Source organism: Centroberyx gerrardi, chromosome 9 (genome assembly GCF_048128805.1).
Source record: "Centroberyx gerrardi isolate f3 chromosome 9, fCenGer3.hap1.cur.20231027, whole genome shotgun sequence".
Taxonomy (NCBI): domain Eukaryota; kingdom Metazoa; phylum Chordata; class Actinopteri; order Beryciformes; family Berycidae; genus Centroberyx; species Centroberyx gerrardi.
Genome location: NC_136005.1, coordinates 10647996 through 10664491, shown reverse-complemented (window position 1 = coordinate 10664491; position 16496 = coordinate 10647996). Strand labels below are relative to the sequence as shown.

Sequence of the window (16496 nt, the reverse complement as noted above, 5' to 3'; positions counted from 1 at the left end):
AAGTAATAACCCAAGTTAATGTAATAGTGTAATTACATTATCTAGCAATTTATTACATTTAATTTCAATTAGTACAATCCCTTGTGTGTGCAATTTGTATGTGTGCGTGTGTGTGTGTGTGTGTGTGTGTGTGTGTGTGTGTGTGTGTGTGTGAATTTGTATGTATGCAGGTGTGTGTTTACAATATTGTGCTCATTTTTGTGTGTATCTTCTCTTTGCAGTTTTTATCTGTCTCATTCTGTCTGTCTGTCTGTCTGCTTTTCTGGTCTGAGTGAAACTGATAGCTGGGTTGTTTGGTGGCTTTGCTGGACACACAGGCCTCAAGAATCTCAACCATCAGCAGGAAGGGAATGCCACACATATTTAGATCTCATCCTGGGTGCTGCCTCTGTCTCGCTGCATGGCTGGACAGACAGGTTACACAGGAATAGACCAGAAGTGATCCACAACAGCTCTGCCCACCCTGTTGACCAGCCCAGTTCAGTATCTGTAGGGGGAGAGACAGCAGCTGAGGTAGACAAATACTGGATATGAGAACCAAGGATAAACCAAAAGGGACTGATAGTAATAATACGTTGCTTACCTCTCTCTCTGTCTCTCTGTCTCTCTGTCTCTCTGTCTCTCTCTCTCTCCCTCCCTCTCTGTCTCTCTCTCTCTCTATGTCTGCCTGTCTCTCTCTCTTTCTCTCCTTTGTGCCATTATAATGGAGCCACGTCTAGACCAGCCAGATTATCCCCTTGACATTGTATGCTTGTCATGTTAATGATGTATGCTCTGTCCTCTGTATTTAGTTCACACACACACACACACACACACACACACACACACACACACACACACACACCTACACACACACACACACACACACACACACACACACACACACACACGGCTAATGGAATTGGCTACAAGCCATGTACCTGCGATGGTCAATGCAGCTTTGTTTAGTTCCAATGTTAAATTGATTCTGTAGGTTCCGACTCACAAGGCAAGATATTGGCAGCAAACTCCAACCCCCTTCTGACAGAGAGAGAGAGAGAGAGAGAGAGAGAGAGAGAGAGAGAGAGAGAGAGAGAGAGAGGGAGAGAGAGAGAGAGGGAGAGAGAGGGAGAGAGAGAGAGGGAGAGAGAGAGGGAGAGAGAGAGAGAGAGAGAGAGAGAGAGAGAGATACTGTACAGTATATACGTTCTCTCACTCATTCACTGACACACTCAGTGTGGTTTGTGAGCACAGTTCCTCTTGTGGGTTTGTCTTCTTCCACTCAGTGTCTTTTTTCTTTTCGTCATCTCATATCCCCCTCTCTCTCCCCTTGCCACCCTCCCTGTTTTCCTCAGTTCAAGTATCATTGTAAGTAATGATTAGAAGTTTCCAGACACCAAGCAGCGATTCCATCTGGTCCACATGTCAACATCTGGAGAGGGTGTGGGCTGTTTTGATATGGGGAAGTGGCACACACAACTCTCTCACATCTCACTGTTTCATTGTGTGTGTGTGTGTGTGTGTGTGTGTGTGTATATGTCTTAGTGTGAGTGTGTGTTTGTGTGTGTTTGTTTGTGTTTCTGTGCATCTCTCTCACTCTCTGTTTTTCCCCCTCTCTTTCTCTCCTCCACCAGCAGCTCATTATTGTCCCGCTTAATTACCAGCAACACAGCAGCCCAGCCCGCTTCAGCTTTAAAGAACGAGTCGGCGCTCTATTCCCATACCTGATTGAACTCCGCTAAATGGAAAAGTTGTGCTGGAGAAAACGCTTTAGTCACACAACATTTTGTTTCATTCCTTTTCTAATATCTCTCTCGCTGTCTGGTTACTTGAAGATAACAGACATTTGAATTTGTTTTTGGGGATATCAGAAAAATAAAAATAACAGGTTTGGAAATGGAAAAAGACAGCAAGACATGGGAGACGAGCATTGTGCACACACACACAAACACACACAAACACACACACGTACATTCACCACCCTTGTCGGATCCATAAAGGCAATAAACCAATAGGAACGTACACGTCTCCTGACCTTCAGCTCCAATTAGGCCCTGAGGAGAGATGGGTGAACTTTTCAACCTTATACGCCTTGTCTATTGATGCTCCAATAGGGTTGGTCTGAAGACAGGGAGATCGGCAAGTCAATATTCAAGTTCACTGTTGTGGTGAGGCTCAAGTTTGGTTTCAGTGGCAAAACTTTAAAAGTTTGCTGACATCTCGGAGAGGAGCTTCAAGCCCCATATTGAATACTCTCACCTCCTGTTTCCATTTCTCACTGTTACTGATTATAAGACCCCGAGTAGAAGATAATGGAGATATAAGACTCGATAAAAGGTGGATTTTCCACTCTCCTAGAAGGAGTGGAGAGTCTGATTAGGATACGGGATTGTAATGTACAGTAGAAGAGGCCACATGCTGCTTTATAAAGGCTGTTCTCTCATAAAAGGCTGATGAAGGGCAGACTGGCCCTTCATCACCTTCATCAATGTATTCCCTAATAATCAGTCAAGCTAGTGCCCAACCGAAATATTGGTGGGCTGATATTTTTGGCCGATATTGTCCTTTCACAGACATCGTATACTGGTGTCTGCATTTGTTCCAGTGATAATGATCAGCAGAAAATATGTGATTTTGGTAAAATGATGTAATGTTATATTTTTGTTATTTTCACATTTCCCATACAGTAGTCCTTTGAGAAAAAAAGACTCAGCAAAACCCCAGTGTGTTGTAGAAATCTGGACAAGAATCTAGTCCAGAGAAGAGATACGTTGAGTATGACTGTGAATTACATTGAGCAACTATATTACAAAAAAGAAATCATACTCTGCTAATATGCCTTATATCTGTAAATGTATTCCCCAATAATCAGAGCCAATAATCTTGGAACTAATCTATGCTCAGTAGTGGTGCAGGTTGTCCTGACTGTGTGTCTGCTGGCAGGAGGTCATTGATTCAGTGTTCTGTGGTAAATACCAGGTCACTACATCTGCACTCCATCAGCCAGGGGTCATTCACATCCCAAAGGGAAAATGATGATGGGGCAGAGTCCTTCTGTGTGTGTGTGTGTGTGTGTGTGTGTGTGTGTGTGTGTGTGTGTGTGTGTCAGGTATGCTATCAGTGTCCTCAGGTCATTGATCGGTCCCCAGTGTCAAGACGTTATCATCGATTCTCTGCCAGGTCACAGAGGAAGCTCATGGGCCCGGCTCAGCAGGGGGTCTGAGGTTACAAACACATGCACGCACGTGCACACATACACACACACACACACACACACACACATAGCTTGGCACCCACTACTATGCACAGCACTGCCTGAGAGATATGTGATGTGGAACAGGACAAGACATGGCAACATGTACATGGACACATAGGGATAAAACCAGAGCTGTAGATATACAGTCTGTTATATACAGTCCATTTTAAGCCATATTCACAATCCTGTCCCATGATAATTGCTAGGTAACTTATGATTCTATAGTTGTCTATAGTTCCTAGTCAATACTTGCATCCTTGTGGAGAACGTTCCTTCCAAGTTTTTTGTTAACACCTTTGGAGGGCAGGTAAGGTTATCTGCTGCACAGCTGCTCTCATCGTAGTGGAAACAGTCGTGCATGTAAGGTTATCCTGCCCCCAGCCAACCAACCAGTAACAAACCAATTAGACTATAATAGCCGTGGTATTAGCCCGACAGAGTCTCATATTTTTACATACTTAACCCCTAAATAGTTTTGCTTACCAATGTTGCTGGGTACATTAGTGTTGAGCTCATATTGGAACTTAGGCTGGTCACCTTGAAATGGTACTGAATGGACCTTTTTAGGTTACAGGCTATTGCTGTTGGGATTGCTGACTGGTTATGGAGACCAAGCTCAACCTGCAGCTTGTTGTGTCCATTAAGCGGTTAGATGATGTCATCATGCTGGCTAGGTTGGCTGTTTCCAGATGCTGAGAACATGTGAACGTCTGGGGATGGGGTTGTTTGTGTTAACTCTCCTGCTTCATTAGCTGTTTGTTACGAAAGCTAATGTTAGCTAATTAATTAGCTGGTGAGGTGATAGGTTGTTTAGAAAAGCAGTCGGTGCGTTTCCTCAACTTTTATTGTTAGGACAACATTTTAATTGACTTTGTCACTAAAACCGGTGAATTTATTTATGGACAACATATCTTTTGAAACCAGTAGTAATTATCAGTCTCTTGCATTTATGGGAATTTCTGCAGCACCTTTTTCAAAAGACATTTTTGGATGTGATGTGTCATTCTCACAGTGAATCTTGTTGCTTGCTGTTACTTCTTGTCGGACAACTTGCCTGATTCATCCTCATCCTATTCAGCTTATTCATCCTCAGTATTTTGGAGTTGGTAAGTAAACGTCCGGCGTCTTTATCTGTTCTCTGTCTTGGCGTTGTTTTGTTTTGGAATCACAGATTCATTAAGAGTTTATGTCAGCTCATTATTAGTGTTGAGCAGCTTACAGGAAGCAACCAAACTCTTTCCATCAGTGTTTCTGGATAGGAGCACATTCATATCAGAATTTCATAATCCTTTACATGTGTACTATTATATGTTGAGCAGACTGGTGGCTCTCAGTTTTTCATGTCTGGTTGAGCCGCCCAGTTATAACAGAACTGTTAATGGCCCTGTTTGACCGCTCGCTCTGGGCTCTACCTCTTTCCCTCACTCTCCAAAAGTGTATTGATGTTTTCAATTATCCTACCGAGGCACACTTGATTTTTATATATCACATACTAATTTAGCCCCCCCCCCCCTCAGAGGTAAATCAAATGCCCCCTGGCCACTGCACATCTTCCTTGAGCGCTGGAGCTGAAGTTAAGGGGGTTTGGTATTCAGATCACCTGAACACAGGAGGCCTTTATATCTAGGAGTTGATCACAATCCACAGTTCCACTTGGCATAATGAATGTGCTGCATGAAAATAATACACCATTAGCATTCAATACTCTCTTCTCTGCTTCCATCTGCTGATGTTAAATTCAACACCTCTAAAATATAGAAAATCCAGACTGTAGAGCTGTTTTCATTTTGTCATCCAAGGACCTTGGTTACCCACTATCCTTTTAAAATAACATAAGTAGATATAATTTTGTGTTTTGGTAAGAGTAGGTGTCATTTTTTCAAATAGCGGATATCTCAGCTACTCGTCAGTTCGAGTTGCGATCTGTGCGTGTGTGTGTACAATTATACATGTTTGTTTTTGTAATGCTGAGTATTTGAAAGGAGGCGAGTGGAGAGCCAGGGTCAAGCGGCGTAGACCCTCGTGGTCCTTGTTCAAAAAGCAGGCTGTCTGACAGACTGCCTCTGACAGAATGATGGAGGAAAGGGTCCTCACAGCCAGCTTAGCTGCCCTTCTAATTGGCCTTCATGAATATTTAATGAAATCAAGATGAAATTCAATCATGGCTTTTAACTACTAGGAGAAAAGGGTACGCAGTGGCGTGTCGTAGAAGAAGTCGGTGTGTGTGTGTGTGGCCATGCGTGTGTATGTGTGTGTGTGACTGTATGCATATTGATGTGTGTGCATGGGCTGTATGTACTGTATGTGCATGCCTGCCGTTGTGCGCGTTTTCAGATTTCTGCAGCCCACAGTGTTGCAGGGAGGCAGCAGCAGCAGCAGGGAGGCTGTGTGCCCAGTGCAGGTGGCAGTGTGTGTCCTCTCCCTCTGCTCAGGAGGAAGCTGCCCGCCGCTCTCAGAAGGAATGAATCTTTTATTTGTTTTGTTGTATTTTTAACCAAGGGCTCCTGGTCACGCAACAAAGCCCCGCTCTCTCCTCCTCTCCCCTCCCCTCCGCTCTGCTCCTCTCCTCGGCTTCACACACCAGACCTGACCTGACACTGTCATGCAAACGGAGACACAAGCGCATTTCTCTCTGGCAAGCAGCCATTTTACTGTAGAGCAAGGTTAATGGTGACTTCTTCTAGCTTCAGCTAATTTTTACTCCGTATCCTCTCAAATCCAACAAACGATAACTGTGCTCTAATGTTCTGTGTTTTGCATAAATTCATACATAGTTTGATTAAACCCATGAAATCATTGTATGTATGTATGAAAATATAAATAAACAACTTGTATCCCTTCTGAAGACGTGCATTTTTAGGAAGCGCTATATCCTGAACACCTTTTATTTATTCCCCTGACATTATGACGTACTTGAATTCGGTGGACCAGACAGCCACACCCAAACACAACCTAAAAAGAGTCCATTAGCTCATCCTTACCTCACCTCCCCTCCCTGTTCCCAAGGGACGATGACTAAGACGCAGATAGACACACAGACAAGCAGATACAGAGAGGGAGGCTCCTCTTTTGCCTCTGGGGTGCTGCAGATCAGAACAGGCACGGTGTGTGTGTGTGTGTGTGTGTGTGTGTGTGTGTGTGTGTCTGTGTGTGTGTTAGGGGGGTTGCAGGGTAGAGGGGTTATCAGGCGTGTGTGTATGTATACAGAAGTGAATTGGTGACTCATAGTATTCGGATGAGGTGGTCAGGGTCTTTTGCTAAGATAAGGTAGAGACAGCGGAGCTCTTAGAGAGATGAGAGAACCAGGGGAAGACGGAGGATGGCAAGATGAGTCAGGCTGTTGACACACAAACTCTCGCTCACAACCCCATTAAGCCCCTTGCCCTGACCCTGCATATAAGACAGGCAGATGGTGCATGTGTGTGTGTAAGAGACAGGGTGGGAGAATGAGTGTGTGTGTGGGTGTGTGGGTGTGTGTGTGTGTGTTGCATGGGTCCAGGGGGACAACAGAGGGACTGGAAGCAGATGCTTGTTTCCTGCATCTGACCTCATCAGGAGAGCAGGGCACAGCCAGGATCACAGCACACAGCAATCATTAATGTACTTAGCTAGCTATAATGCACCGTTCCTTACTGTCTAGATGTCATACTGTCAACATTCAATTTAGACAAAAGGCCAGTAACCTAACATAACATTAACCTGGTATTAACATGACTTTAACCCTTTTTAAGCCGTGTTCACTCCCTAAACCTGATCCATTAGCAACCTGTTACTGGACTGTACTGTATTGGATCATGTTGGTAGCAATTAGAGATGGGCCAATATATCGAAATTCAATATATCGCAATACAAAAATGTGACAACACGTATCGCTCCATTTTATTCTGCTGTAGTAATCACAAATTTCACAAGCTCTCCATCAAAATTATATTATTTGCACTTTGTAATGACATTTAAATTGTTGTTAACATTTTGGTAAGTCAGTGCCATCGCTAGCAAGATTTGTGGCTCAGAAATAAACAGAATTCTGCACAGTCACACTTTGTTGTCACTGAACTTTTATTTGTTACATCGTATCATGGTTGTATCTTATTGTGAACCCCGTATCGCATATCAAATCCCTAGTAGCAATGCATGTGTTTACTATAGAATAACCGTACTGTAGTATATCTGAACTTTACTAGTTGATGCCCACATTGGGTTGGTCTCTATCTACTTCCAAATCAAATGTTCTGGAAATAGGATTTTTCCATACAATATGATATTTCCCTGCTAATGTAACTTCACTTTAGCAGTATTCCCCCCCCCCGGCTACAACAAAATCTATGTTTAAAACTGAAAACTGTTGGATGGTGGCTGTGGCAGTGTAATTTGGTCATATTGACTTTAAATTAATTTGAAATGAGCTACAAAATGATGGCTGGGATTTTAGTTACCCCCCCGATGGCTCCTCTGCCTCCTCCCTCCTTCACTTCCTCACTCCGTCTTTCTCGCTGATAACAATCAGCAAATATGAAAAGTAAATTCTGGAGGAAATGTTGGCAAATGGGTTTTGGGTAGATTGCGCATGAATATTTAATTTAGTCATAAAGTGGGGTTTAGTACATTAATGGTTTTTCCACTGCTGTCACCCCCGCCCCCACCCCCCTTCCCCTCTTTCTCCTCTTCCCACCCAGATTAAGATGGTGGCGCAGTCTGCTATCTGCTGATTGGTTCTGTTAATGACTGTCCTACCGCTGATTAGAACATTATAGAAACAGAGGGGGGTCAGACAGACATTAGAAGACTTTATTTATAAAGTAAGGAAAGTCGTATTTGTGATGATATTCAAGAGAGACTAATAGAGACTAATAAAGAGAGAATCTAATAAAGACACTTATAAAGAGACTGTGAGCAGTTTGTCTTTTAGTCAGACTATCGATTTAACATTAGCTTGAAGTCTTTCCAAAACTGCATCTTGCTGCTTATAGAGGTGAAGATCAAACTTTAATAGGACCTGCACTCATAAAGCATCTTAGAATAGAAGTACTGATCTGGGTTCACTGGTCAGGTTACAAGACCAGCATAAACTTCATTATATCGCTTCCCCTATTTTAAGATAATTCCTGACTCTTGGCCTATCCCAGTATTGTTTACTGTGCTGCTACCTGGAGCCTCAGAGTCCAGGCTGGCTGGCTACACCGTGACAGCTGGATTGGCACTCACCTCCGGTTCCCAACTGCTTCCTAATTTTCTAACCTAATAACCCTTTAACCTGCCAGGTCCAGTCTAGATTCATTAGTGGTCCGAACTTTGGCCAAACAGCATTTGCAAATAACGTTTAGTGTTTGTTTCAACCTTCTTGGAGTTCTAGATGAGTGTGTTTTACCGCATCAGGACAGTTCAGTTAGTGTCTGTTAAGGCTGTCAGTCACGGAAAAAGTACCATCATCTGACATTCAAATACCGTCCTGTGTGGTAAACCCCACCCACCTGGCACCGAGCGTGCAGAGCAAAAGTAAGCGGGATAAAACAAGCCATAAAAATATTTGCAAACACTGTTTTGACCCAGGTCTGGTAAACACACACACAGATACGCACAGCAGCTGGTTTAATCTATCACAGTGTGTGTTGGGCATGGTGGCAGTGAGAGGGCAGTGGCCAGCCGCTCTCAGCGTGGCCGGGCTGGACTCGACCGGGGTGTGATCCCTCAGCTCTTGGCTGCGTTTGATAAAGATTAATACAATCCTATTTTCTGCCCTGGATTGCTTTTGCTAATGTAATTCTCTCTCTCTCTCTCTCTCTCTCTCACTTTCTCTCTCTCTCTCTCTCTCTCTCCCAGGGAACACTAAGCACCTTATCCATGTTAAGGAGTAACAAAAGCAGAGAGAAGAGAGAGCAGTGGTAGTGTGTTGTAATTCTCTAATTCAACGCAGATTCATTATCTCTGTATAAGTAGCGGCAGGCTGAACTGCTCACACTTCTCATCTGCTGGCGACGGCTTGTGCGTGTGTGTGTGTGTGTGTGTGTGTGTGTGTGTGTGTGTGTGTGTGTGTGTGTGTGTGTGCATGTTTAACTCCACTCACAAGGTCCAAAAGTCCACTAGAAAACATCTTGAGAGGACATTTTTAGTCTCAGGAGGGAATAGCTTTTGAAATGTTCGCAGGTTTAGGCGTTTCCTTGGTTACATCGTGTGTGTGTGTGTGTGTGTGTGTGTGTGTGTGTGTGTGGTGGGGGGAGTATGAAAGAGAGAGACAGAAGTGTGAGAGAAAAAGAGAGCATGCATCCCTCTCAGTTTCATCCATCCATGGTCATTTGTGATACCATACTCTTAAAGTCACAATGGAACCAAAAACATCTCGCCTCTTTAACATGATGTCTTTCCTGTTATTTCATGTTGGGGCGGGACATAATGCAGGGAGGGATCATTCAGAAGTGTAAATCAGCGGGAAATATCAGTCAAAAATCTATGGTTTTATTGGTTGGTATTTTTTATGTCGCCTCCTGCTCCACGATGAGGTCACTACTAAAGATTTAAAATTTTCCAGGAAGTAAAAGTAATGAGAATGTGATATAGAAATACAAGAAAATGAATGTTTCATCATTTATTTGGCAATAAATTGTCAAATGGTATGATAATTAGAATGAGTTAAAAAGGCGAAAAAGTCCATTTTCATTTCAGTATGACTTTAAGTCTGTAATAATATTCCAGACTTTTTCACCCACTGTATCACAGACGTACCTGCAGAGAACTGGACAGCCAGTAGAGGGTGCTGCACATGTCAAGTGATATTTTAATCAGAATATTTCCTATAGGCTTCCAGCTCAGGAACGTTTTGACAGGTCAGATCTGCAGTTGGCTTATTTATTTACTGCTATATAGGCTAAGAAGGACAAAAAATCTCAAAGCGGTGTGTCTACTGTGAGCAAAGAGTGGTTATACACTTTCTTCTCTTGTAGTTACAGTGTGCTCGAGGTCCCTGCAGTTCCAAACTAGGCTGTATCCACCAGTGAGAAGAACTAGAGGTGTAAATGTTTCTCTGTTGTTATTGATTCCTGCTGCGGCTCCATATCTGACTGACTGTAGAGAGTCAACAGTCTCCACAGGTGGTAGTGGCAGCGTGTGTGTGTGTGTGTGTGTGTGTGTGTGTGTGTGTGGAGCGTTGCAGTGTATGCTCTAAGCTTGTTCTCTTGTTGCTCTCCTGTCTCATGTTGTCACAGTGACCTCTGCTGCTTATATTGTCACCCACTCCTGCATCCATACCATTTCCACCACACACACAGCCTCAGCTTTGCATGTAACTTACAGTGTGCACAGTGCTTGTATCTGGGGACAGAAGAATGGTAAAAATCCTGCTCAGTCATTTTTTTACTCGAGGCAAAATGAATGAATACCTATCCAGCACTCAGGCCGCCTTGTCTTCAGCCTCCCCAAATTCTCCTCCCATGTTATGGTCTTCCAATGCTCTGCTACCAGCCACTCAGCTCTACTCTGTCTTACCTGTGCTGATCTGGCCATCGCTCCACCCGGCCTCTGCTTTTCTATTTTCAGGCTCCTCAATGTTTAAAATGACCCGTCCCTCTCCAGTCAGAACAGCAGCATCTCTCCCCCTCTTCGGTTGTAAAGAAGTCCCTCACATTATCCTCTCCCTGCAGAATAATATCCAGTCGGCCACATCTTTCTCCTATCCGCACTAATTTGTTCTCATCAAAAAAAAAAAAAAAACTCAACCTCAACCTCTCTCTTTAGCGCTTACCTTTATTTTTACTCCAAGCACTTTTCTCTTACATGATCATTCTAGGGTGACAGGAATATTGTAAATACACTTTGACTCTTGCACTCCTTGCTACTGGTTGCTTACAATGTCATAAACTAATAATTGCAGCTTATTCTACTGTTGCACTCATTGAACCCCTGTCTACTCGCTCATTGTAAGTCGCTCTGAGTAAGAGCATCAGCTAAATGCTGAAAATGTAAAGCATAAATGTAAAATAAGTGTTTAGTAGCCTATCAGAGAGTCCCACTCCAGGCTGTATGTGGGGAGAGAGAGGACTCCAAGTATGCTGAGAGCCTCTTTGCTTAGCCCTCTCTCAGAGCTACTGGTTAGTATGGTGCTTGAATATTAATGAAGTCAGGTCGTAAAAGCTGGCTTTGACTGTGACCTAGCCATACTGTGCCTCACACACACATACATACACACAGACCCTTCATCCTTCCCTCGGATGTGAAGATCTTCTTTCCTGAGGGACTGGTAGATGAGGAGGGCTGAGGTGTTGATTACTGCAGTGCTCAACAGTCAGGAATGTGTGTGTGTGTGTGTGTGTGTGTGTGTGTGTGTGCGTGTGTGTGTGTGTGTGTGTGTGTGTGTGTAGACAGGCAGTAGGTTAAAGAGAGGGGTGAGCCAGCTAGAGCCTCCTCCAGACTCACTTCTCAGCTGCTAGAGACATCAAGTGTAAAATTGGACACTCTTTCAAACACACTCCATCAAAGCCCATGAGGTCACACGTACACACACACACACACACACAGACACACAGACAGACACACACACGCACACACACACCCACACACACACACACACACACACACACACAGTGTTGGGGAAGTTACTTGGAAAGTGTAGTTTTACAAGCCACTAGTTGCTTCACATGGGGAGTTGAACTACAGCAATGCTTCCCTCAACAAGTTTTAGTAGTTTCAGTAGTTTTGTTAACTAGTTACAAAGAAGTAGCTCAAACTACTTTATAAAAATATCTGTTATGTCATATAATACAACATCACATGACTGCAGAAAATACCATTGATTAGGATACTAACAATTGTATTTTATTTTTTTTATAAAATGCAAGGAATGTTTACTGTGCTTATAATGCCCACGCTTACCGGAAACTAGAGTCTGGATATACAGCAAAACAAAACAAAAAACTACGTCTTAAAATGACAATTAATCAACTGCTAAAAACACTATATAAATTTAAATTTAGCTGAACTACCACCGAGCTACTGCAAATGTAGTTAAACTACTATTTTAAATAACTAAACCTATGTACTAGCTATACGTGGCACTGATCAGTTGACACTTTCCGCAAGATTGTATGATAACAATGTATTACAATGCTTTTGTATGTTTTTGTTTCAATGAGATTGAAATATCATCTGGGTTTGTCTGACCAAGTTTCTTCTTCCTTTTCCTTTCAGCAACAACGGCGCCTAGACCTGTTGACCATCACCAACCCTGGTAAGTCTGATCCTCTTCTGGATGCTGACACGGTTACATGCTGGTTTCTACATGCTGGTTTTCCTACACAAACAACCCATACCTGCTCAGTAGGGCAGTAGGGCGAGTACAGGTAGAGAATGGTGCTGGTGCAACGGAAAAACCACTGCTGATGGGATGGCTGCTGGTCATGAGTGATGTGTTAAAGAACTATTACCTTGTAGCTTTTATAATGGGATAATATGGAATTCACAAGTTCAGTTGTAGTCACACAAGTCATAAGTGCAAGCATGTGTGTGTGTACGTGTGTTTGTGTGCATACAGTATGTGTGTGTGGGTGTGTGTGTGCATGCATCCTTGTGTGTGTGTGTATCCTGAGGGCAGAGTATGCGCGTTTGGATAAATGACAGGCTAATTAACAGATCAGTTAATAGACTAACTGGTTTCACTTCCCTGTTAATAAGGCCACAAAGGCAATACATGGCCACAATACTCACAATACTGTATGTGAAATTAAGAAAAATCAGAGAGCCCCAATATTGTTTTGCTACAGTGACGCATCACATATTTATGAGAAATAGATACTGAGGATGTAAATCGTATCCCGAGACTTGTCCATGTTTTCACCCATGCACTCAAAACTCATTTTCCCTCTCATTATCACCATCAGAGGGTATTTTTTAAACTTTGACTCACAGGTATCAACCATGTTGATGGAGACATCAAAACCAGCGAATGTGTTTGTTTTGATCTGATTGAGTTTCATTAAGTGTAACGTCTGTCTATTAAGTTTCATATTATATGAGCCAGGTTGTGTGCGACACTTGATAGCACTGCAGTGTGTGTGTGTGTGTGTGTGTGTGTGTTTGTGGGTATGTGTGTTTGTGTGTGTATGTCTACATGACTGTGTATCTCTGCGTCTGTGTGTATGTGTATGTATTTATGTGTGTATTGCAGTATGTATGTGTCTGGAGCTGTGTGTCTCTTTTTTGGTGTGTGTGTGAGTGTGTGTGTATGAAGAGCTGTATGGGATGTAATTCAAAGTTTACCTTGCACATTCACATGTTTTACTTATATGAGATGCTTACACATTCAGATGTTATGTTATGATCGCATACACTGCTGAAACCCTCTGGCATACACTATTGAAATGCTTTCATAAACACTACAGAAATGCTCCATAGTCATATACACCACAGAAAGCCTCACACATACATACTCTACATATTGTAAATCTCTCATACGTACTATCAAGACACTTTCATAAACTCTCATATCATCCAATGGTTAAGATCTTACAGAGCTTAAATGGTGGAAGTGGCCTTACTTCATACATATATAAAAAGATGCAACAGAAATTACTTGGATATATTGGTATTATTACAGTATGGAATGTAGATTTGAAAAATTATGGACAGGCTATTGATTGGAAGAGAATATGGAACAACATTTCTCTAACATCACGTAATTATAATCACCAATTGATACAGTACAAAATGATCCACAGATATTATTTGTCAAGTAGAAAATGTTGTCAGCTGAGGATGATCCCAAGCCCAATATGCTTTCTGTGTAACCAAAAGACTATTGGTACATATGTACACATGTTTTGTTCTTCAGTTAAACAGTTTTAGAGCCAAGTGATTGACATAGTATCAGATATCATTGGGGTTCAGATACCGTGCCTCCCAAACACTGTATTGCTGAACGATGATTCTTCTCTTAATTTATCAAACCATCAGAAAAGGGTTCTTTTTGCTGGCTTAATTGCAGCCAAAACATCTTATCACAAGATGGATACCCCCACATACTCTATCTATTAATCAATGGATATCTTCCTTTCATAATGTACTAGACTTAGAATTGTCAATTGCATCTGCAAACAATGCTAAAGGAGAAACATTAGAGGCCGTTAAAAGAGCTGCTGACCTGGTGATATCTTTTATGTAAAATATGATTGTAGATATGTGTATATTTTTATACGAGGAAGGGCGAGTCTGAGGGGGTACATGCCTAGTTTTGTGTACAATTATGATATGTTATATTAATATGCGTATGAATAGATGAACTTCTACGATTGCAGATAAGCAACACTGTATTATTTGTGAAGCGGCAAGAGGGGTGGGGGGTAGGGAGTGGGAGGCGGAGTGGGCAAGGGGATGGCTCCTTGCCCCCCTTTTTTTTGTATTTACGTGTGTATAATTTCTATATTTGTATGTTTATGCCACCTTGTGAGGATGGCGTGGAAAAGCTAATATAAAGTTGGTCACACACAAAAAAAAAAAACTCTTTATACACTACTGAACCACTCTGATATACACCACTGAAATCCACTGAAACCCTACACTATTGAAAGCCTCTTGCAAACACTATCAAAACACTCACATAAACACCAGTGAAATGCATTCCTATACACTACTGAAATGCTCTATATACATATTGAAAACCTCTCACATTCACTGTTGAAACACTCTCATATACACTATTGAAAACCCTGCTGCATAATTAGTTGAAAAACATACACTAACTGAAATGCTGTTGCATGCATTCCTGACATGCTCTCATACTTCAGCTGCAGTTTTTCACTTGTGTGTCTAAAAGCGTTTCGGCAATGTTTCAGTTAGTGTATATGAGTGTTTCAGTAGTCTATGCAAGAGTGTTTTAATAGTGTATATGGAAGCATTTTATTAGTGTATGTGAGAGTATTTCAGTAGTGAATGTGAGTAGAATGCACCTCATTAATGTTTATGAGAGTATTTCGGCGTAAGAGGTTTTCAGCAGTGTGTGCAAAAGGGTTTCAGTGTGTAGGAGAGCGGTTCAGTATTGTATCGGAGCAGTTTATGTAAGTATAGAGAATTTCTGTGCTATTGTATGAGACTGTTTCAATAGTCTGAGAGGTACAAAAGGTTTCAGAGGGCTTCAGAACATTTAAATGTGTAAGCATTTGAATTGAATTGAATTGAATTGAATTGAATTGAACATTTGAATGTGTAAGCATTTCACGTACAATATGTATGTGAGAGGCAAAATGCGTGTATGTGCAAGGTAAAGTTTGAATTATGTCCCATACGGCACCTAAAACTAGCAACATGCAGCAGTCACGCGTGCATATGGCTCTCGCAGTTGGACTGGATCTGGAAACGCGTCGCACAGTACTTGCACTGTGAGAAATCTACGCCGGTGTCCTGGAGAGGCAGCTGTGTGACGCAGCGAGCCACCGAGACGGAGAGAGAGAGGAGAGAATTGACGAAAGGGAGAGGAGAGACAGATGGGGACGGCAGGGAGGATGCAGAGGCCCATATGTCTAAAGTATCTGGATGCTCTAATATGCTTTGATTAGAATAATGTTTATGTGAGGCACGTGGAGACCGGGCTAATTTAGCAGGTTTACGTGGCAGCTGTTCCTCGGGCCCTGGGAGCAGGCAAGACTAGCCCTGACCTTCACAATTTGACAGAGGGCAACCAGAGAGAGAGAGAGAGAGAGAGAGAGTGAGAGAGAGGAGAGGGAGAGAGAGAGAGAGAGAGAGAGAGAGAGAGAGATGGTGGATTGACTGGTTTGACAAAGACTGCAGAAAATGAAGAAAGCAACAGAGAGGGCTGTCCAACAAAAAACAACAAAACAAAAAACCCACTGTCCATGGACATTAGAAAGAATTATACTGACACTGAATATGTATAAACAATCCATCAGAAAGAAAAATCTCTTAAAGAAATAGAAGATTCAATAGAAAACAACCAATTTGGGGAAAAATGTAATAATCCGAATCAGAAAACTTAAGAGAATATACCAGTAGAAAGTGGTGAGACTTCAAAAAACGTCAAAATCACCAGAAAATTCAACAACTAAACAAAATACTACAGTAGATGAGTTGAAATCACTGGAATCGGCAGTGATGGAGAGAGAGAGAGCAATAGATGGAGAGATGCCACATACTGTATATACATCCACATCTTCCATGGCCAATAGAGAAAGAGAAAGAGGAGAGGTGGAGAGGGATACAGCACCATATTATTTTGTACTGTACTCCCTTACCTCAGAGAGAGCCCCGCCTCCTGCCTGTCTCT

At 42.3% G+C, this 16496-nt stretch overlaps 1 protein-coding gene across 1 annotated transcript in view; it reads left to right on the top strand.

Moving 5' to 3' along the window:
- The window catches only part of agbl4 (AGBL carboxypeptidase 4), a 250051-nt gene that overhangs the window by 153693 nt on the left and 79862 nt on the right, over positions 1–16496 (top strand). Inside the window, exon 6 of the mRNA XM_071920501.2 lies at positions 12413–12452. Coding sequence (XP_071776602.1) covers positions 12413–12452 — 40 coding nt within the window. The remainder of the gene's footprint in view (positions 1–12412; positions 12453–16496) is intronic.